Genomic DNA, 21,601 nt, shown 5'->3' with positions numbered 1-21,601 from the left:
TTATCTTCATCTTTCTCTTCCTTTCTGCTTTGTATTTGTGAAGTATTTGGGCAGTTTCTGTCTCATTTGACTGGCTCTAAGTGACAGGGTCATGTCTCATCTTTCTCTACATGCCACCTCAACTCTTCTGCTTGTTTCTGGCTGCTCTTGATGGCTGCCTGATTACAATTGTTCTCTGCCTTCTAAGACTGTATTTTTTGCTAAGTCCTGATGTGCGAGTTTAATGAAGGAAAGAGTGTCAAAGAAGCTGTCCAATTTTCTGTAGTGAGAACTGGGGATATTTAAGGCTCACAGGCATCCTGGTAATGTCAGCAGGATCAGGAGGTGGGGAGAACTGGATAGGGCAGGACTGCGGCTGCCAGAAGGATCATATAGGTCCAAGTGGGCCCCTGAACACATGTTCAAGAACTAAAAAGAAACAATGCTCTGTTTCTGTGTATATTCAGGCTGACTTCTTGTAGAGCTAGCAAATGAATCTTGGGAAATTGCCACAGCTTTTCATCCTGTCCTCCTTCCCTAAAACGTAGCTATTAAAAACACAAGTGGATGCTTGTATTTTGTGGGATGAGCTTTTATTGAGATACTTGACATTTAGTTCTGCTGATGTACTTTCATAATTTCAAAGGGATATTATGACTTGCTGGGTTTTCTAAGGTGTTTTTAAGGAACAGTCAACATAAGTACAGTAGTCAGGCAAAGGCTCAGGCCCAGGGTACCTGAGGTCAGCATCATAGCCCCGCCTGGGAAGTACTTCTGATCAACATAGTCTATAATAGTTGTCACAGCCAACATAGTTTCTTCACATGTGGGTTGGATCTGGTCGGGAGGTAAAACAAATCCATAAGTACCCTTGTCTCGCAGCTCAAATGTGTAAGAGAAAGGAATGCCAATCATGTGAGCCCAGTCCCGTGAGGAGCCTGAGTTACTGTCTGTGAATTTAAAAACAGAAGGGAGATGTAAGTATTAAGCACCATTCTTTGAAAATACTTCTTGTTCTAGTTAATGCAAGGTTACACTGGAATCCCTGAAGTAAGCAGTAATCATACATCACTGTGACATGGAGAGCAGTGTTTCTAGGTGATGATATTCTTAATTATCCTAAAAGTCTTGCATGAAGTTTCCTGAGTGAAGTAGTTTTCCATAAGATGATATTGTAAAATAACAAGAGATGAATTCCATGGATTCTGTGTTTATAGCATTTTGCTGTGGTTAGTGTTGGATACAGGGTGAACTGGCCATTCTTCTGATCTATTGCTTCCTTTCCTGCATTGGCACTATCTGGCACTTATTTGTCTATATATATATATTATTTTTTTTTAATAATTTTGCTTTTGGCTATCATTGTTCATTTGCCTCGTGGATCTTTTGTCTTACTCATCCATCATAAGTAGAAACCCTGGCAAAATGCAGACTTAGGAATGGACAAGTTACAATATGTTTACACCATGTTGCTCATACAGAAGGTGATTTTTGTGACTAGGGGACTGCCATAGACAGACATTGTGAATAAGTAAAATGTGGGCACAGGAGGCAGCTACTTGCTGCTGTTTTGGTGAAAAGATATATTTTTTTTATCAGGGCCCTTGTGTCCTTTGTGTTAATAGTGTCAGCTAATATCATCTCTGAAGGTGCCTTCATAATGTCTATTCTATTGTAATGAGGCTGAAGCCAACGCATTCTACACAGAACTGCAAGCAGCTGCAATGTGCTAATATCTGGTGGAGTGAGTGTAGACCTGATTGGGATTTTAATTTTTGCTTGACTCCAGTGAAGACAAATAGGAGTTCTGCTGCTGACTTCAGCAGGGTCAGAATGATCTATCACCAATCTCTTTCTGTCCCTTGTGATGCATCTGTGAGGAATTCATGTAAGATCTGGCTTCTGATCAATGCTTCCTTCCTTCCTGCAGTCAACTTTAACGCACAGTGTTATCTTGTATTCAAATGACTGCTCCTTTGTGATTTCACTGAACCAACCCATTAAATATTACTCAAAGAGGAAACTCAGCAAAACAGCACTTAGTGATGCCTGTGACACAAGAGTGACTCTCTTTGAAAAACAGAGCAATCAAAGGGAAAAACAAACTTACATAAAATCAAAGAGGTTGATCCTACTTGATAACTGGTCCCATACTTTTCTGCCAGAGCAGCTGCTGCTGTCTGTGCGACATGCATCTGGAAAGTGAAAATACATGAACAGTGTTTTCTCCAATACCAGTAAATCTGGCAATTATTGTCTGTCGATTTTTTTTCTAGCTCCAAGTTTACATATAATCAGCTTCAATTTTTATTAGTATTAGTTCAAGATATTAAAGAAACCCTTTACAAATGTGTTTCTTAGGTGAGATTTTTTTTTTTTTTAAACATAGATTTCATTCAAAATAAGATGATGACACCTGTAAAGTGGGGAAGGTGATTTTACTCCAGTGCAGGAGAACTAGAATCTATGCCACATAGCATATGGATGCTGCTTGCAGCAGTCATGACCTTACACTTCTATTGCCACAGGCTGTCTCACCATCCTTGAAGACTAAACCATAGATGGACTGAATGACTTGTTTAGTCTCTCTTATGAAGTTTGAGTCCAAGTTCCTCCTGCTCTTAGCTAGTGCAATAGCTACAGGAATATTTGTTAATACTCATTTTATTGAACTTAAAACACTCAGAAATTGAGGCAGGGAAGTAATCAAAAAGTAGGTGCCTATTCTGCTCCCTTTCTCTTGGATGCATTTGGGGTATCCCTTCTGGGCACATGTGCACATAATCTACCAGCATCCTAAAATACAAACACATTCTTGCACACAGAACTTGACTGCAAGCAGAAGCTGATGTTCTTTACTTACCTTGCACGGGTGTAACACTATCTGTAACTATTTTTCTGAGTTTAAGATGAAGGATTAGAATTCATTGTATTCATTCTGAGCCTAAGATACTTTGCTGGTACCACACATACAAAAGGCAGCCAAAAAAGACAAAAAGAGCAGAACCCTACACAAGGTAAATGAGCATGCTGAAACCCTCAGTTATTACTCAAATGAAGTTTTCTTTAAAGAAAATGCAACAGTGCAAATAGAGTTTTGCTGTATGCAACTGCCTGTACTAGTTCTTCTACTAGTGTAGAAAATGGTTTGCCCTACCAGTTCTTCATTGTTACTTGGAGGTTCAGTTGTGGAACCATATGGAGTGAGGATGTACTGTCCATAGGAATGAATTGTTAAGAAGCACAAAATGTCACTCTTCTTCCTTTCGATAAGCTGGACCACAGCTTTTGTCTCAGGTTCTGATTCTGGTCCAGTCCCACAGAAGATTTCGCTGCTGCAGTTATAAGAAGCACCAACAGCTGGAGAGGAATATAGAAAGTGGACCAGATTAGAGGCATATAAGCTCCAGTACAAAGGGAAGTTTACCTTAGAGTGTTAAAGTGGATGTGGGCAGGGAGCTATGGGGTGGGGAAGTGTAACCACTTTCTCTCTTGATAGGAAACATATTTTGGAACTTGTGAAATATCTTGTGCACACTTCCAGACTGGACAAATAGTGGCTGTTAGCTGCCTGGTTGCTAACACTGGTGGTGCTTTCACCTGCAGTGAATTAGAGGTACAGTTATATAAGCAGTGATCTTCTGCTTGCAAAAGGAGATGCCAGTTAAAAGTTGATGATAGTGTTTTTACAAACCAGGTTTTTACTTTAATATAAATCTTGTTGGAAAAAAGAGATGAGTGTTTTTGTTGTACTGGACTTCACCTTATTTCAGAGACTATCTATTTATCTTGCTTTACATTTATGTAGCTGACTTGAAATACTTGGAACTTACTGCCCCAGGAGGAATTAAAGTTTCGGTTCAGATCTGTCCCGTAGCAGGTACCATTCATGTGTGGAGAACGATTTTTCCTCCACAAACGTTCCTAAACAGAAATAAACTAAGTATTAACTCAATAATCCAAAGGGACTAATGACAGTATACTGTTCAGACACATTTGTTTTGTACCTCTGCGTTTTTTGAGTAATTCTTAACATTGCAGAGGACTCTGTCCAAGGATGATGAAATGTTCTACTTGCTGTGGAAAACTTATTTCCTACAGCCACACAGAGATCTTCCACAAACCTTTATGCATCTTGAAATGAGCTTCCTGAGGCTTTTCCAAAAACAAACATACTTGCAATTTCTGTAGCACTGAACTGTTCCTACAGAGTGTTGCTCTTTTAAGAGAGATATGAATATGCCTGTGTCCAAGAGGTGATAGTAGAACTTACATTTGGTTCAGATGTGAAAGATAAATTCTTTTTGGTCATCTAATCTTGCTGCTCTTAGCTTCTCTGTTATACTTGTACTCAGTGCTACACCTGGTTCCCTGCAGAACTCCCTGCACTGTCTGTCTGAGCCTCCTGTCTGAATTACTAGTGTATCCAAGTATAGAGTTTGGCAGGCTCCATTGCTCCAAACCATGCTGGGAAGCAAGCAGGAGGTGGCAGGGCCCACATGGCAGTAGGCTGAACCTTTTTGGCCACACTGAGGTCCTGTGTTAAAAGATATTTATCCTGTGTTCAAGTACTTGGAAGCATGGTGAGAGATCAGTGTTTTTTCATTATTCTCATTACAAGAAAATGAAAATTTAGGAGAATACCTGTATTTCAGAACCAGATTTCCTGATATCTGACCAACTCTCCTCCTGCCCCATGCTGCAAAGGTGCTTAGATTCATCTGTTAGTTGAAGTATTTTGCAAAGCACAGCTGAGCCCTCCAGACATGCTTTGCTCTGTTTTCCAAGCCACAAGCTGTTAGCAGGGAAATGAGTCAATTCCCAGAACCCCAAAAGCAGTGGATCTTATGGTTTTGACTTTCCATCTTCCCAATGCTCTTGACATCTGCTAGGCATTTTTAGTCCTATGATCTCAAGTGACTGCTGCTTTAACCAGAAGAAACAAAACTTCTGCAGTGAGAGGATTTGTGTAATGATCCTGTCACTGTTCTCTTTGTTTAAATATAATTGCTGTGACTGTATCTAAAATTAAACACATTGTGCACATCTAAATTTCAAACCAGTTTTGGATTTTTACTACTTACAGTTTCCCAGGAATAGATATAACCATCAATGTTGAGGACTGGCAGGATGTAGAGGTCCAAATTCTCTAGAAACTTCTTTATCTTTGGGTCAGATTCATAATTTTGCAGAATCTGGAATGGAGAAGGGAAAAAAAAGTGAAAGATCAGACAAAGAATATAGAGGTAAGAGCTAGTTCAGAACTATCTTGAGAGAACCTCTCATACTTGGATTTCACTATTGTACCCTACAGGATCCCTAGTTGTATTGTGTACATGCATTTTATATGGATATGGTCTTGCAGGAATTAAAGCTGTATGATAGGCATTGTGAGCTAGACACCTTTAGTATATGTGGAGCATTGCTATGCCACATTTTAGGGCTGTTTTTAATTCCAGGAGGCCTGTGACTTTGTGATGCAGAGACACTAGATCCAAAAGTCACTGTAGAAAATGGTGAGATTGTTGACTTGTTTGGTGGCTTTGGAATCAGTTCAGATGAAGGAAATGGTACACTAACAGATGTTGTTCTATATCTCATTTCAAACTGTGGTTTGAACTTTGATCTCAACAGGATTTTGTACAATTAGAAATGCTGAAAATCATACTTAAGCAGAAAAAGAATAATGCTTTGGATCACTGTAGAGGAAGAACTAACATATCCGTAACAATCCATGGTGGTTTTTATTATTATTTAAGTGTAAAGACAGGACTCACTTCTTTCACAAACCACTGGCAGAAGGCTGGCGAGATCCACTCCCTGGCATGAATCCCACAGTCCATCCAAATAATCTTTTTGGTTTTATCTGATGGTTGACTGATCTGAGAGAGTGTAAAAACAGTCACTTGGAAAACTTATATTAAAATAAAATAGTCTAGCCTAATATAGGAAAAAAAAAAGTTCCTTGATGTCTTGTTAAGTTATCTAAGGCAATTATTATTACAGACATCATTATGACAAGCTCTCTTTCCTAATAACCCTATATCTTAAGTATCTCGGAGTAAGAGTCTTGAAGAGTGTTGTGTAGATGTTTCAATATAAGTCTCTTCTTCATTTACTTTACTTTAGTCACTCACAGGACTTATTGTTCTTACACCGAGATTCTTTATTTAGAAGGGGAATTACAAGAATGTAAGGAATCAAATTTTGCTCAGAAATAGGAGCTTATTAGAAAATAACATCCAGTTATTAAGATCACAGTTTTTGCTGGATATTTCCACTAGAAGTACCATGGCATAATTTTGGACAAAATATTACATGCTACACAAGTGGTAAAAACAGTAAAACAAAACACTTGATCCTCACACGTAGCTGTTTTCAAGTTATTTTTAGCCTGATTTCTATTTCTACATAAGATTCCTGTTAAATTGATTCTTTTCAGTACAAGAGAGAAATGACAGTGCTACAGTGGTGGTATACATGATTGTTTGGAAAGATTGCTCCACTATAGAGAAGTAAAACCATCTCCTATTTCAGTGAACTGATATTTGGACTGTCTTAAGGATGATCTGAATCCTATCTTCTCCATGTACTTCTATACTTATGTAAAGCTACATTTTATTTATCTTAGTATAATTCCTCTCTTACCTGCAGGTAATAGATTGTTTGATTCTCAATTGTCTCCCCCAGGTAATGCTGAGTCACCAGCTCACTGTTGTTCTGCTGGATCTGAGCCATCCATGTATAAATCTGAAATAGTCACAGAGAACTTGTGTAGGAAAAGGGATTTTCAGGGATTTTTAACCCACCTCCATTTGCAGAATCAAGTGTTTTCTTTTGCTTAGGCAAACAACATTTTCCTTGGAGTTAAGCTGTGATATCCAACTGTTTTATCACTTGGCTCTCACAGGAGGAGTTTTATTTGCCAGTAAGCAAAAACATGCCGCTCCCACACACTTGGGTGTTCACTGCAGTACGACACTGATCATGATGTAATGGGCAGGTTGAGTGAGATTCATCAGGTGTCTTTCTCTTGTCTTCACCGAATATGGAACAAGACCATCAAATCTCCAAAACAGCATTACAGTGTTTTCAGTATTAAAATATTTTCCATGTGTTAGTTGAGAAGGAGCCTTGTGGTAGTTCAATCAGTAGCCCTGAGAATGTATTAATGAGGGCTTATTCTGCTCTCTTGCTTTTATCAAAAAGCTAGAATAAAGGATGACACTAATCTCTCCTTTGTCCACCTTTACCGACGTGATGCTGTTCTGTCTTCTCTTCTTCCCTGGGATGCCAGAGGCAAATGTTCATTGCACATTTGGTTCATCACCAAATATTCTGGGGCTTAAATGAATAAGCACTGAAGATTATGATAGCCGTAATAAGGTAAAAATGTAGGAAATCAACCAAGTGAATCCCAGAATATTATTGGTAAAATAACATAGTTGCTTCATGCCCAGCATTTAGGTGTTGGTCAGTATGGAACTGATCAAAATCAATGGCTAATGATCAATTCAGCCATGCCAGGATTCTAGACAAAGTGCTGAAGTTGGTGCTTCAGGAAAGTCTTTTAAAGCCATTAACAGCTTTGGTGACTTCAGTAGAGCTTTCAGCAAGCAGAGTTTTTTTCCTTGTATATATGAAATAGCAACAGAGAGAACAAAATGACTTAGTTCTTTCTTTACCTCTTTCATTGGATGATATTGGGTGTAGTTGTAACTTTCTGGAATCTGCTTGTGGCTGCTTGTCTCTTCCGGTGTGCTCTGATCCACAAGTTCCTGCACATCATGTATTAGGATTCTGAGGGGAGGCAGAAGGGGGAGATTTAAAAAAACAAAAAGGAGAAAAAAGGCAAGTAATTGCTAACAATTACTGGAGAGCTATCGTGGCATGTGCACTGTGTTATGTTAGTAAATAAAATGATTTAGACCTTTATGTTGTGGGCTGTCTGGCAAAGTCATCACCAATAGCAAAATGGTTACCTTTGTGTAAGAGAATGTTCAAAGTACAGAATTCCATGTTGGATTTCTATAAATAATTGAAGTAATAATTTTAGCAGATTTTATTTTTTTAAGATTGAGTTAAAGATCTTCCTTTCCTCTACTGATTCTTCTCGTGGGCAAACCATTAAATACTGTTACTTGAGAAAGGCAGTGGGGAAAGTGGAAAATGGTAAGATTAGTTATTCCCTTGTACTATAGAAGGTATATTTCCACACTGCAAAACTTCATGTTTGTACTTGTTATGTTTTGCAAAAATCATAGCAGAAACTTTAAGAAAGCTTTTCTTATTTCTTAGCTATGAATTAATTCAGAAATGAGGGTTGCATAGGGCTAACTCCCTGAACAAAGGAGTCAACAAAACCTTTTCTTTAACTTCAGAGGACTTTGAATCAGACACTGCGCTTTCTCACTGAGAACAGCTCCTCGTAACTCAGGCACAGATTGTGCTTATTGTAAATGCTTGTGAATTGCAAGGGTAGCCTAAATGTGATTTCAGGTACTGTAAGTGCAAATAGGATATTCTGCTGACACAAACATCAACCAGCAATTCTGTAAATTGCAAATATACCCTTTTAGTGTGGCTACAGCCTACTTTCTCTCTGGGCCTTGATATTTGTTTGCATCCAAACTTCAGAGTAAAATTTAGCAGCACAAGTTCCCATGAACTGAAACTACATGTGAAATACCTTATCATAGCTCTGGAGAACAAAAATCTCAGTATCTGACACAAAGTATTGATTTTCTGATTACAATTTGTCATTTGTGACTTAATCATTATTCATCTAACTGTCATGTTACCTTCCTTGCACGTCAACTGCCTTTTGAAAAATGTTTTCCTGCTTTGTTACTGTAACTTTAACTATAGTTATTCCTTATTCCTTATTGAACCCCCCCCTCTGCAGGGCACAGATAAATTTCTGCTTGACTTTTCATTTACTGATTTTCTTTAGTACTCTACACAAGGTGAATACGGTTCTGGCTCCAACCCCCACTCCCAGAGCACACAAACAAAATTAATATGCTAACTTTGATTTAGTATTTAATTTCTATTGGATTAAACTGAAATAATTAGAAAATTAAGGTCCTTGGTATTAATAAGAAGTTAACTGTCTTGTAAAATGTCATCTAGGTCCTGAATACCTAAACCCTGATACTAGATCATTCCTACTGGCTGCCACCTCTGATCTCTCCTTACCTGGTTACCAGGGCATCACACTAAAAACAATTTGTTAGTCAGGATATCAAGATCAGCTCTAACCCTAAACAACTCTGAAGTGACTAGCTTACCTTTTCCACTGGTAAAGCAATGTCTGTGTCCATAGGCTGCTAGTCATTAGTTCTGATTTACTACAAGGTGGTTTATATGGACTTGAAAAAGTCAGTTCAGAATGAAACTGTAAGGAATAGATCTTATTTCCTTCTAATACTCTTTGTATCTGAATTGGATTTTCTATTGGAAGGAAAAGTGTGGCTGTTAAGTGTGGCTGGAAGGAAAAGTGTTGCTGGGCAGGTGTGGTGAAGTATCTGGAGGCCATTTGCAGAAGTGACTGATATCAATTCTGTGTGTAGTGAGGACCTGGCACTGGGACCTTTGGTCCAGGCTAGAATTTCTGTTGCATTAGATTATGCCAGGAAGTTTGCAACCACCAGGGCAGAAGGCAGAGGAGGAACAGTTAGGAAGACTGCAGCATTAAAGAATGTGCTTAAATCTATACCTTTGAAATGTCTCTTCTCTAAACCAGTAAGCAACAAAATGCAGGGACTGGAAATAGAGAGCTACAGAAACTCTGTTGTAAAACTTTGAGCTCTTCAAAACTGGGAGGGACCTGTATCTGTCCTTTCCAGGGCGAAAGCATTCTGCTGTCATTAGTGGCTGTACCAAGCTTTGGCTTCAGGCAGGAGAACAGAGTTGTGCATCTGAGAGACACTCTGCCACTGAGCAGGCAACAGCATGGAATGACAAGGAATGACAGATTGGGCTGTCCCAGATCCCAGCGGCAAATTCACAGTCCAAGCTAGTTGGAAGAATAAATAGGATGAAAGGGAATGTGATTGTAAAGCTGTGCATTGGGCAGGTCAAGATGAGTCTGAGACATCTGAACAAAGATTGGGTCCTATCATCATTATTTGCTTGACTGTTCTTTGGAGTGGGTTTGGTCCTTTTGGGTGGCAATGAAAATTGCTAGAGTCAGCCTTTCCTATCAGAAAATGAGAGATCATACTTGTAAGAGATCATACGCTGATCTAAGCTGTCCTTCACTTCCTGCACCAGAGGATTTGGAACCCTTATGTGCAGGTCTTCTCCAGCCTGGATATCTTCAGGCAGCAGGGGCTTCCACATATCCAGCTGGGCACAGGAGAAAAAAGAAATGCTCAGTTCAAGCTCTGTTTTCAGAGTGAGAAAATACAACAGGGTAGTTGCATAGCTTTTTTCTTCTAGTTATTCTCGTGATTCTCCTCAAGCCATGTCTGTATAGAGCATACTACACCATTGCTAAGGAACACCTCCAGAGAGCCATGCAAGAGAACTAGTTTCTCCCCATTAAATACCTTTATCAAGTCAAAGGGTAATTCAGCCCTACTTTATTAAATAATCTTAGATAAAGCTTTTTCAAGTTTTTCATTTTCATTCCTGTCCGGACTTACTTGGAAAACTGTTTTACAGGCCAAAATCATGCCCCCCACCATGCCCTCTCCCATGCCCCACCCCCCCCCCCCTTTATTTGGCAAACCTTGTTATTCACACTTACCAGCAAAGTGCTGCAAAGATGCTGGAGATGCTGGACTTGCTGTAGTGTTTCTGGCACAATATGCAAAACCTGATCCCTGGAAATTAAAGAGAGAAACAAGATCAGTTTCAGAATCTGTTGAAGTATCCATGAATCCCATGAATCAAAAGCAGATATTTTATTATATGGGAAGACTGAGCATGCAGCTGGGCGGTGTTCTAACAGAAGTATGTCTGAATGATGAATTCCTGGAATGTTTTAGCTGCAAACAGGACTATGTGAAGTGAGCTTTCTGTTGCTGAGGTGTTAGGTTCCTTGCTTCCTTGCCAGTGACATTCCTTTATTCATCATATCGGCTTCATTGAAGCCAATAGCTTACATTAGCCTGGTGCTCTTTTCTACCTTTGTGGGACATAGGCCAAAGCCAGATCACTGATTAAAAACTTTTTTGTTGCTTTTACACCCTATTCAGATGTTATTCAATTATTTTAAATAGGCTTTGTGCTTTGCTGATCCGCTTTAGCATGCAAAAAAAGTTAAATAGCCACGATACACACATATTGCTAATTGACTGAGATGTTCACAAGCTACTTCACAAGCTGCTAGGCAGGGCGGTTGGAACTACATGATCCTTGAGGTCCCTTCCAACCCGGGTCATTCTGTGATACTTGCATTGAGAACAGCCAATTTATTTCACAAATAGTGAATAGAGTGGTCTCCAGAATTACATAATTTTACTTAAATAGCAGAAAACAAAGAATATATATACTACAAGGTTAGTCACATTATTTTTCTAGAGAATACACTCAAATCCAGTATTTGGGAATGTATTTTCATTAGGCTTCATGAAATGTTCGTTTACTGAAGGCTTAAGGGCAAATTAAAATGTTTGGAAATACAGGAAACAAATCTGTATGCTCTCTTAAGAAAGAAAGGGAGGAAAAAAAAGAAAAAAACATTTGTAATTTCCCCCCCTCCCCCCCCCCTCACTGGCCAGGTAGCAAACGTGATAGTTGTAATGAGGAGTGGATTTTGTTGACTGCATTACTCAGAAGCGCTCTTATTTGTGCATAACCAGTAACCACTTTTTCATGATTGTCTTCAGTCACTTTGGTCTCTGGAGCCTTTACAAGTCAAGTACAAAAAAAATTATATTTATATATTTATATACATATGTTTTAAAGCTTTTGACAGAAACTTTTGTTGCAGAAGCCTTGCATGCTCAATCATTATGATCATCAATATAATATACTTCCATCATTTGAACTGCAACTGCTATTGTTTGTATTTCCATATGCAGGCTTTCAATTATCAGCTTAATATACATACAAATAGAATTTACAATTCGTTTGAATTATCAACTGATGAGTAGGGGGGGCATTTTATTTATTTATTTATTTATTTTTGTTACATCTCTTCAGAATATCTCCTTTACAAATGGACGTTTAACTTAATAGTTAGAACAAGCTATATACTACTGGTTCAGGAAATGCTGCTAGCATACAGTACCTTCATCTATGGGGCAAAATGTCTGTTTGCACTGCTAACAATTGGATGTGACAGCTGTGATACCTTTGCAGTAGAACCTTGTAGATAGAGGATAAACATCTTTGCTAGGAGAATAAACATCTCAGCTGTAGTTCAGAGTTTATTTTCTCTAAATGCCTGGGCTTGCTTTGCTCTTTGTCAGGAAGAGAAACAATATCCTGTAATATCTTTCTATCCTCATTGACATTATGTCTTAATTACACCAAATGAAAAAAATGCCAGACCGTCAGATTGCTGCCAGATGGCTGGCTCTTATTTACTGATAAACCTTTTACAATAGCCAGTGTGGAGACAGAACATTTTTAATAGTACACTAAGATTAGAAAGCACGTGCTCATTTATGATTGTGGACTGGGATTCTTAGTGCAGAAGTGCAAAGTCATCCCATTGGACTATGCAAGAACAACAGTTTTTTTAAGTGCTACAGTTAAGCTTTCTTACCAAATTTAAGGGTCGTTCTTAGTACAAGCTACGTTTCCTAGGGTGTTCATAGAACAAATGACAATGAAAATGTTGGCCTTGCTGGACTTTACCAGTTGCTTCATCTTTGTGCAGGTACTGCCAACCCAAAGTCACACTGACTGTTCTGTTCAACATGGTTTTAAATCCTATGCAACTACGCAACAGGCCCATACCTGGGCAGCAATTAAAAACAAAGATCAACACTTATATTATCTAGCATCCATCAAATTCCACCAAGTGAAATTGACAGCCTCTGAGTAATTAAATGTTATCCAGAGGGATATAACTAATCTAGAAGTATGAAGCGCAGGGCTACTTACTTTGTTGACTTTAGAAAATTCCATTTATAAAGTTATATGCGGGTAGATGGCCTCCATGCTTTGTGCCCCTCCTGCAACTCACATGCACTGTAAAGGCAGAGTGTTATCTATCATCCTATGTGGAATGGAGGCTGAATATTTTAGATAGACAAAAGTATAATTTTATATCACTCATTTCTTAGGAAGCAGAGTTGAAAATAAAGATTGTAGCCTGCTTTTCCAGAATGTTTTTCTATTAGAAAAAACAAAGATCTCACTTTGTGAGCATCTTTGAGTGTTGACTGGACTGTTTCATTAGCTTGTTGTTGTTCTAGATTTCTAACAAGGCTTCAGCATCTGAGCTGCTTTTGAAACACCATCTTTTCACACAAGCACATGCCTCTTTTATTAGCTCTAAGTTTGCTCAACCATTTTGTACTCAGATATGATATTTCCACAGCATCTGATTTCAAATGTTCCTTCCAAAAACTTTTTTAAGAGGATCAGCCAAATGATTTTCAGCAAAAGGGAGTAGAGAGGTGTATTGCAGAGACATTCTGCATCTCCTGCAGTTGTCTTTGTTGACATACTTGTATTGACACACTCTTTCCTAATTTCTCACCTTTTTTTTTCTTTCCAGATCTTACAAACTTAAGGATTAATAACCCACTCTCCACATATTCATTTCAGAATTGCTATTGTCATTTTTACACAGCTCTTGAGAATATTAGAACATGCACCGTTATTCATAACCCCCTTCACACTCACCCATCATATTGCAGTTTCAAGCCGAATGTTCCAGGAATTAGAGTCCCCAGAGTAAAAGCTATCCCAAGAAAAAGCAACATCTTTGTTCAGAGAACGCAGGGTAGATGAAGATAGATTTGGACTGAACACTCAATTATCATCTGTAATCAGACCTGCCCTTATTCAATCATTAACTTCACTTAGTAATAGTTGAACTTTTTATTAATTCTGCAAGCTCTGTGCTCCACACCCTAAACTATAAGTATATATAAATGGTAACCTTCTCAGTGAAGCATTTCCTTCTCTGTAGGGCTGCTCTCAAAGTTCTTCTTCAAGTCTGTATACATACCTGGGATTGCTCTGACCCAAGTGCAATGCCTGGCACTGGACTTGTTGATCATCAGATTCATAAGGGCCCAGTTTTCCAACTCCCTCTGAAGGGTGCAGTCTCAGATCACCTCCTTGTGATGCATGGGCCTTCTTTGAGAAGGATCTGCTCCATGATCTTTCCAGGAACAGACCTGAGGCTCATCAGCCAGTAGTTCTCCAGATCTTTATATCTTAAAAATGGAAATGATGTTTCGCTTTTTCTAGTCAATAGATAATGAAAGACCTGACAGCCACAACTTTTCAAATATGATGGAGTGTGGCCTGGTAGACACATCAGGACCCAGAGATGCTTGTAAGAATTACAGGGAGCACTGGTAATTTAAGTTCTATCCTTACTGTCTTCCTCTCTGTGTTTGTGTCTCTGTGAAACACTTTCTTAACCTTTTAACTGCAACTCTGTCATTCAAATGGCCAAAAAGAGGATATGAAAGAAACAACAAACATTCTTGTAGATAGGGAAGATGGTAATGCTGATGTTATGTAAATTATATTCTGTTGAGCCAGATCAGTTTCAAACCACAGGTTACCAATTGTACACTGATGAAAAGTATTTTGATGTACTCCGAGTGTTGAGTTGCTTACTGTCTCAAATATTTCATTCAGTTCAGTTGATATGTCAAGTGTAAGTCATTAAATTTCCTCCTCAATAGAATACAGTTAGTTGTATAGCACAATTCTATAGAAAGAAACTGTTTCACGCATCTTCTTTCTTGAATTCAAGCCTTTCCATTGTCATTTAATACAGCATACTGCATGGATTTGGGGTGGGGATAGTCCATTAAGTTAGTTTGCTCATGTGTATGTGCTGTAGACTTTAACTATTATCACAGTATCCTTCTCAGCAAGCTGAAGTCCTCTTACATTACTGTTAAGTCTGTGATTAAAGAAACAGGCTGCAGAACCAGTCAGTTGAACTCAGAAGCATGTTCTCACAAAACCAAAAAAAAAAAAAAAAGAATATGCTTTTGTTCATAAAACATACATTTAACTTCTTTTTTGTCCCATACCGTATCTTGTCTGATCCTGAAAACAGTGGATGTTTCCTCCCATGCAGCTACCCAACACACAGCATCTTCCAGAACAACTGGAAGAAATCTGTCTAAAAAGGTTAGAGGCAACTTCATTTGTGAAGGGATCAGAGAAATAATGTCATGTAGGAAAACCATGTTCCTTATTGATGGTAAAGACCTTTGCTCAGATAATTTTTTTCTTGTTCTTCCTCTGTCTTCATTGTTGCTGTATGAGGAAGACTAATGTTTTGAAGCACTTTTTCTGTGGTGTTTCTTGTTCCCTTTTACCAGAACTGGCTTTGCATGGGGTTCAAACCCTTAGCAGGGACATAGGATCTTGAAACAAGAGAAATGGAGACATAAAGGAGGGGGGGGGACGGGACCTCATCATGTGTTTGGTTTTTATTTTTTTCTTCTTACAGCAAATGGCACAAATCATGATTGTACTATAATTCAACTTCAACCCAAAGCTTACACCTTCTATCTTAAAGATGAAACTCTTTGTTCTGTGGTGAATGCATTACACCTCTGATGCCAAATAGTTATTAGGGAAGGTAGGGTCATTTACTTACTGGGCATAGGATTCAGGATAAATGACAGTTGCTTGCTAAGTCTTTGATTCAAAATCCTTTGAAGTCTAGCCGATTTTAATAGGCTCTAGATGAAAGTCCTGTATAATCAGGGACATTACTGACTGGTTTCTAAAAAGTAGACATTTTGGGGGGACTTTGGCACAAGATTTATTCTTAGATGAGGATACTTAAGTTTGTACTGAATGTTCAGCTTGCAAGAAGAACAGCAATTTCAGAATAAAAGCCATTAGAGATGTTATTCTGCCCCTAATGCAAAAGTATGTTGGGACAAACAGTATCAACAAGCCTATTGCTCTCTTGGGCATAAATAATGTCTCTCTCAGTAATAAAGTCTGTTCTCTGGTCAAGTTCTCACTGGCAGCTGTTTATCTTTCTAGCAAATATGGAATACAGATTAATCCATTTATTCACTTCTGCAAAACTGTGTATGAAGAGGTATGGGATGTTCTAAGAAGAGGGAAGGTCATATGCATATAGCTAAATAATGCATTGTCCTTTCTTCCAAACAATCTGCTTTGCAGATCTTGCATACGTTCTTCCTAGAGCTTCAAAGCACTTTTTCAGCATCACTTTAGTCTCTCAACTGCTCCCTCCCCCCGCAACAAGTAAATATTATTTCCGCTACTTAAAAGATTAAGGAAAAAAAAGAGGAAAAATGTGAGTCCCCAAGGTGACATAGGAACATTGCTGCAGAGCCAGGAATAGAACTCTGATCTCCTGATTCCCTATCTGGTGCTTCCTTAAATATACGACCATCTGCTCTCCTATTGGAAGTATAGATACTATATGCTGACTCCAACAAGCTGGCTACTAAGCCTGTTAGTTCATCCTCTTTTTATCCCATACTGATATCATCACAAGCTAAGCTTTTGGCGTGGTGTCAAAGTGACTTCCAGTGTTCGAATGATTCGACCTGCTTGTTATTGTTTTAACCTTGCACCACACACGTGGTCAGCTATTTGTGATTTATCTGCATACCGTCTGTTTAGTGACAGCCAAAAGCTAGAACTGTTTTGTTTAAAAGTCCCATACGGAAGCATACCGTGTTTTGAAGAACTACCATGTAGTGGTGAGTTCAGTCCTGGTAGCTGCTTCCTTCCAGATTTTCTCCTGAGCTGAATGTATCTTTAAAGGACTGGAATTTTAAGAGGAAAAGCAATCTTAGACACTTGAATCTCTCCACAAACATCAGCTCATCACATCAATTGACAATTGATATGTGATCTGATAGTTTCAAGACGTGTGTTTACAAACATTTTCAAAGATTTTGCAATAGTGTTTGTTTTTTTTACTGTGCTTATACACACAAATACATTTTGAAGCAAGACTAGAAATGTAGGTGTTATTTCACATACAATACACTCATCTTTTCTCTGTAAGTCCTATGATATATTTTGTAGACAGCTTTGTTGTCACACAAGAGTGTCAAGTACCCATTCGGTAAGCAGTTCCTATGGAAGGGGACTGAAGTACACTGGCAAGATCTGTATTGCTTTAATGAGGCTGGCAGAGCAGCTTCCTTAGATACCGTCTTCCTTAACCAGGAAAGGAGGATATTATTAGTAAATTGCCTTTCCTTAATAACAGTTGGGCTGGGTGGTTACTTTGCCTTTATCCGTATCACTGCTAAGGAACCTTTAGCTGATCCTTCAAATTAGGGTCAGAATTCAAGGAAGAAGCAACAAATATTGTTGTTTCAGTTCTTGGTGTTAAGGGCAATGCTCACCTACAAGGACTTGTGCACAAAATCCTATAGTCCTTATGTAAACACCATTTGGAAATTTATCTAAGTAAGAACTGTGCAGTATAACTTAAAAACAACACAAAAACTTGCATTTCAGGTGCAGTGGTAAATTATTGAACTCCAAGTTCATGCTTACAAGCTAGATGCAAAATACTGCCCTTTTGGTTTGAAAAAAAGGAAGATTCTTACAGACAGTTTTTTTATGTGTCTGAATTTGCTGTTATAAAGACCAGCTAGATTGTCACACTCACCTTCTTTAGTCCTGAAAACTTTCAATTGTAAGAGTAACTACTTATGATGTGATTAGATCTCATGATCTCAAGGGTATTACTTTAGGGCAAAATGATTTTCGGGAGTGTTTGGTCCTGCACCGAGTTTCTGAGTGAGAATTAGGCAAGGATCCTTGATTTTGTAAAGATGTAAAATGTATTGTAAAAATTCTGTTGTCAAAACAAGTTGTGGATTGTTTTGATGAGACCTTTTTGAAGTTGTCACACAAATCTATCTTACTCTTTTTTTAAACACAGTAATTACTTTTGTAAGTAAATAAACCAATATTACTTTATTACTATTTGCAGAACTGCAGAAGACAGCACATAAGCCTCTATTACTGTTTAATGGTTAAAAAATGAGCTTACTGTACTGTGTTCTAGAATTACCAGCATCGTTTTTAATGAGTTCTATTACAAGCCCTAAAATACTGTATGAACTACTTAAACTTGCTTTAAATTATTAAGTGCAAATAGCCTGGCATACAATTTCTTAGACCCAAACAATACATACCATATTTGCTTTAAGTTAGACAGTTAGCTTTTGCAGCCATTAAATGTTTTCCTGTTACCCTTTGTCCTCAGTTCCAATAACAGCGATACTCATACTGCATTTTCTGTTCATTATCAGCACCACCAAGCATAACTGTATTGGTAGCACGCATGCAGTTATGTGTGTATCTGTGCAAGGTGAAGAGTACTACAGACTCCTCAACCTGCATCAGGATTTGGTAAAAAGGATTAAGATGTCTCTGAAGTAACTTTAATAATGATGAGTGAATCCAGCAGTACCTGGCAAAAGATCCTACAGAAGGTCTTGTCTAAGGTAGACAAGTCTTGTCTACACAACTTATATTTAGTAGAATTTTAAGTGTATTTTTGCAAAAGAGCCTTGAGAAATTTAAAAGCCAGGTCTGGAGTGTGTTTTGTGTCTGTGAGTATGACGTGCAGTAGAAACTTGCATTTTGGTATTTGATTTTGTAATAAATGGCTGCTGGTGGTACTGTCAGAAGATCGATTGGTGTAACTTTGTAGCTGCTGTTGTGGGAGGGCTTTACAATAAGGCTATTGATTTGGCTGACTTGCACTGAATAGTTCTACCCACAAGTGCTGGGTATTTTTGGTGAAGAGAACTGTTTTTTGTTGTTTTGGTTTTGGGGTTTTTGTTTTGGTTTTTGGTTTTTTAGGGTTTTTTTTGTTTTGTTTTGTTTTTTTTTGTTGTTGTTGTTTTTTGTAATTAGCCAAGAAATTATTATACCAAGAAAACTGCATAAGCAACTTGCCCATGAACAGACAGATAAGTGGGGGCAAGCAGGGAGCTGAGTTCTGGTTGCCCATCTCTATCAATACCTTGGTGTCAGGTGATTTTATACTTCGTTCAGACAGAGTGATTTGGATGCCTTTTATTGATGTTCTACTCTTTTTTCTCTTCAAATGCTGAGTTTTTAGGTTGCTTAACTTAAATGAATATCAAACCCAGCAGCAGCAATGAAATGTTTGGAATATTCTTTTATTCTGCATGAGCAGAAATCTAGCCAACCCTCATCCGGCTCAGTTCATCATTCTTGGTAGAGTTAGTACTTCCCCTGAAAGGAAGTCTTCTTGCTGGTATCAGAGAAGCAACTGTGAACTGTGAACATATACACATCAAACCTCCAAACACATGTATATGTGCGTGTTTTTTGCCAGCTTAACTTTTCAGATCTCTGTAACCTTCCAAACATTTATACAGAAGTGACCCAGACTGTATATTGCGTTACCAGATGGTGTTTTCCTTGAACAAATCACTCATGTGCAAAACAGAGCATGTTCTGAGGCAACAGGGACAATCTTTACCTACTTCTTACCTCGTACACCACAGTGTTCAAGGGGCTTTGGTTGCTTTTGAACTTTCTGGAGAATTTTCTTTGTCAAGGATTAGTCTCTTGGACCACTAAAGCTGATGCCTGACTACCAAGCCAGCACAAAGGGTGAGCAAGAAACCAAATGTTGATATTTCATGTGTGTATCAAGAAAAGATCAAACAGTTGTTTAAGACATGACTGACATGATTACAGATATGAGCTCTGTGCTTGGTTACTTGTCCCTGCCTAGCTGTTCTGAGCAATGAGGTCTGAACATATGAGTATGTAATCTGTTCTACAGCAAGCAGTATCAGTACAAATCAAGACTTCAATGACAATTATCACCATTTACATTAGGCTTCATACAGCCAGAGTTATGTTAACCAGCTGTTTTCTGTTGCAGAAGAAAAGTGTGTTGCATAACAGTTCAACTTTTTCTTTTGAAGATGCAGAGCCAGAACTTCAACTGGCTGACACTGCTGTGGAGCATTAAATTTAACTTAAACCAGATGATATGCCACTCCCTCTTACCCACACACTTCCTCACCTTTTAAAAGGGTGGTTGAGTGCAGATGACATATGTAGAGTAATCTGTACCATGAAAATCAAAAAGGCAAACACAGAAAATTTATCAAGCACCCTTTGTGGATTGAACTGATAAGAGTAAGCCATGGAACATATTCAGAAATGACAAAGAGTTTTTAGTAAATTGCCTGTCTGGAGGCATAGATAGAATCCTATACCTATAGCAGTGAAAATTGAAAAGAAATTCTCCTGTTATCAAAATTTGCATCTTGCTACATTAAAGCAAGAGCATATCTGGGTTTTGATGGGTGCCATGGCAACGATGTTACTAGAGTATAGCATGAGAACAATTTCAGAGAGAGGGAACTAGATGAAATGGGAAGCTTGATGAATGTCTGTGGACACAAAGACTTTTGCTGCAGACTCAGAGACAGCTTATCCTTCCTATTGTTCCTGGGCTATTATTTACAGTCACCTCCACATTCATACTTTCAACCTAAGCTACCAAGGGTTACAGGAAGTGTGGTTACACCAGGCTGGCAGTCAGTTACCAACAGGCTTCCACAGGGTTCCATTTTATGGCGAGTAATCTTCAGTGTTTTTATCAATGATTTGGAATTGAACTTGGAGATGTTCTGTCTGCAGACTTAATACTAGATTGTGAGGAGCTGTCAACTGCCTTGAGGACAGAGTCCTTGCAGAGAGATCTTTGCAAGTCAGGGAGCTGGGCAATCACCAGCCATGTGAAGTTTAACAAGAGTAAGTGCTGGATTGTGCATGGGGGACAGGAAGTGATCTCTGCTCTGGTGACAGCAACAGGACCTGAGGAAATGATATGGAGTTGTGTCGGGAGAGGGTCAGGTGAAGGTTAAGAAATGTTATTTGCCAGAGGGTGGTGGGCATCAAGCAGGTGGTGGGGGTACGACTCTGTGCTACTGGAGTTCAAGGAGCATTTGGGCAGTGCTCTCAGATGTAGAGTTAGGGTTTTTTGTGTGGATCTAGGAGTTGGACTTGCTGGTCCTTGTGGGTCCCTTTCAACTCAGGAGATTCTGTGATTATTCAGAAATAATGAAAGAAAGAACAAAAACTGCTAATTCTAGAAGGGCAGAACTTAAAAGTAGCCATCTGCCATATTTGCATCACATAAAAGAACAATGCAGAACTACTAAAATATCCATGGTCACTAGCAAAGCACTGGAATAAGATTTTGTTTTTAGTAAAATCAATTCTTAAAACAACAGATAACCATCGTATTCCATTTCTAATTTTTACTGGCTTTGCTTTTGTTCTGGGAAAATTAATTACGGTACATTTGGCCTCAGAGTAAACGTTCTGCCTTTTTTGAGTTCTGCAGTACACCTGCAATTCTTGAATTCAGTTACTTTAGTGCCAGCAAGAAGGAAGTGAAACTGATAACTCTCTCATGCCAGGTGATGTGCTCTGAGATTTGTGTGTTTTC

General features: G+C 38.6%; 1 protein-coding gene across 1 annotated transcript; it reads right to left on the bottom strand.

Annotated features, from left to right (window-relative positions):
• Window positions 1-555: 555 nt before the first annotated feature.
• CPO (carboxypeptidase O) lies at window positions 556-14,295 on the bottom strand (the record flags this gene model as incomplete). The annotated part of the gene is made up of 11 exons (XM_085553371.1): window positions 556-929; window positions 2,090-2,174; window positions 3,137-3,339; window positions 3,813-3,903; window positions 5,064-5,174; window positions 5,757-5,861; window positions 6,628-6,729; window positions 7,665-7,779; window positions 10,205-10,329; window positions 10,733-10,808; window positions 14,117-14,295. Coding segments are annotated over 11 exons (1,461 nt in total), but the record flags the coding sequence as incomplete, so codon positions are not given.
• Between the last annotated feature and the right edge of the window lie 7,306 nt (window positions 14,296-21,601).

Source organism: Coturnix japonica, chromosome 7 (assembly GCF_054131305.1).
Source record: "Coturnix japonica strain WE chromosome 7, WE-NBRP24, whole genome shotgun sequence".
Taxonomy (NCBI): domain Eukaryota; kingdom Metazoa; phylum Chordata; class Aves; order Galliformes; family Phasianidae; genus Coturnix; species Coturnix japonica.
The sequence above is the reverse complement of the archived record's forward strand: the minus strand, read 5'-3'. Positions and strand labels throughout refer to the sequence as shown.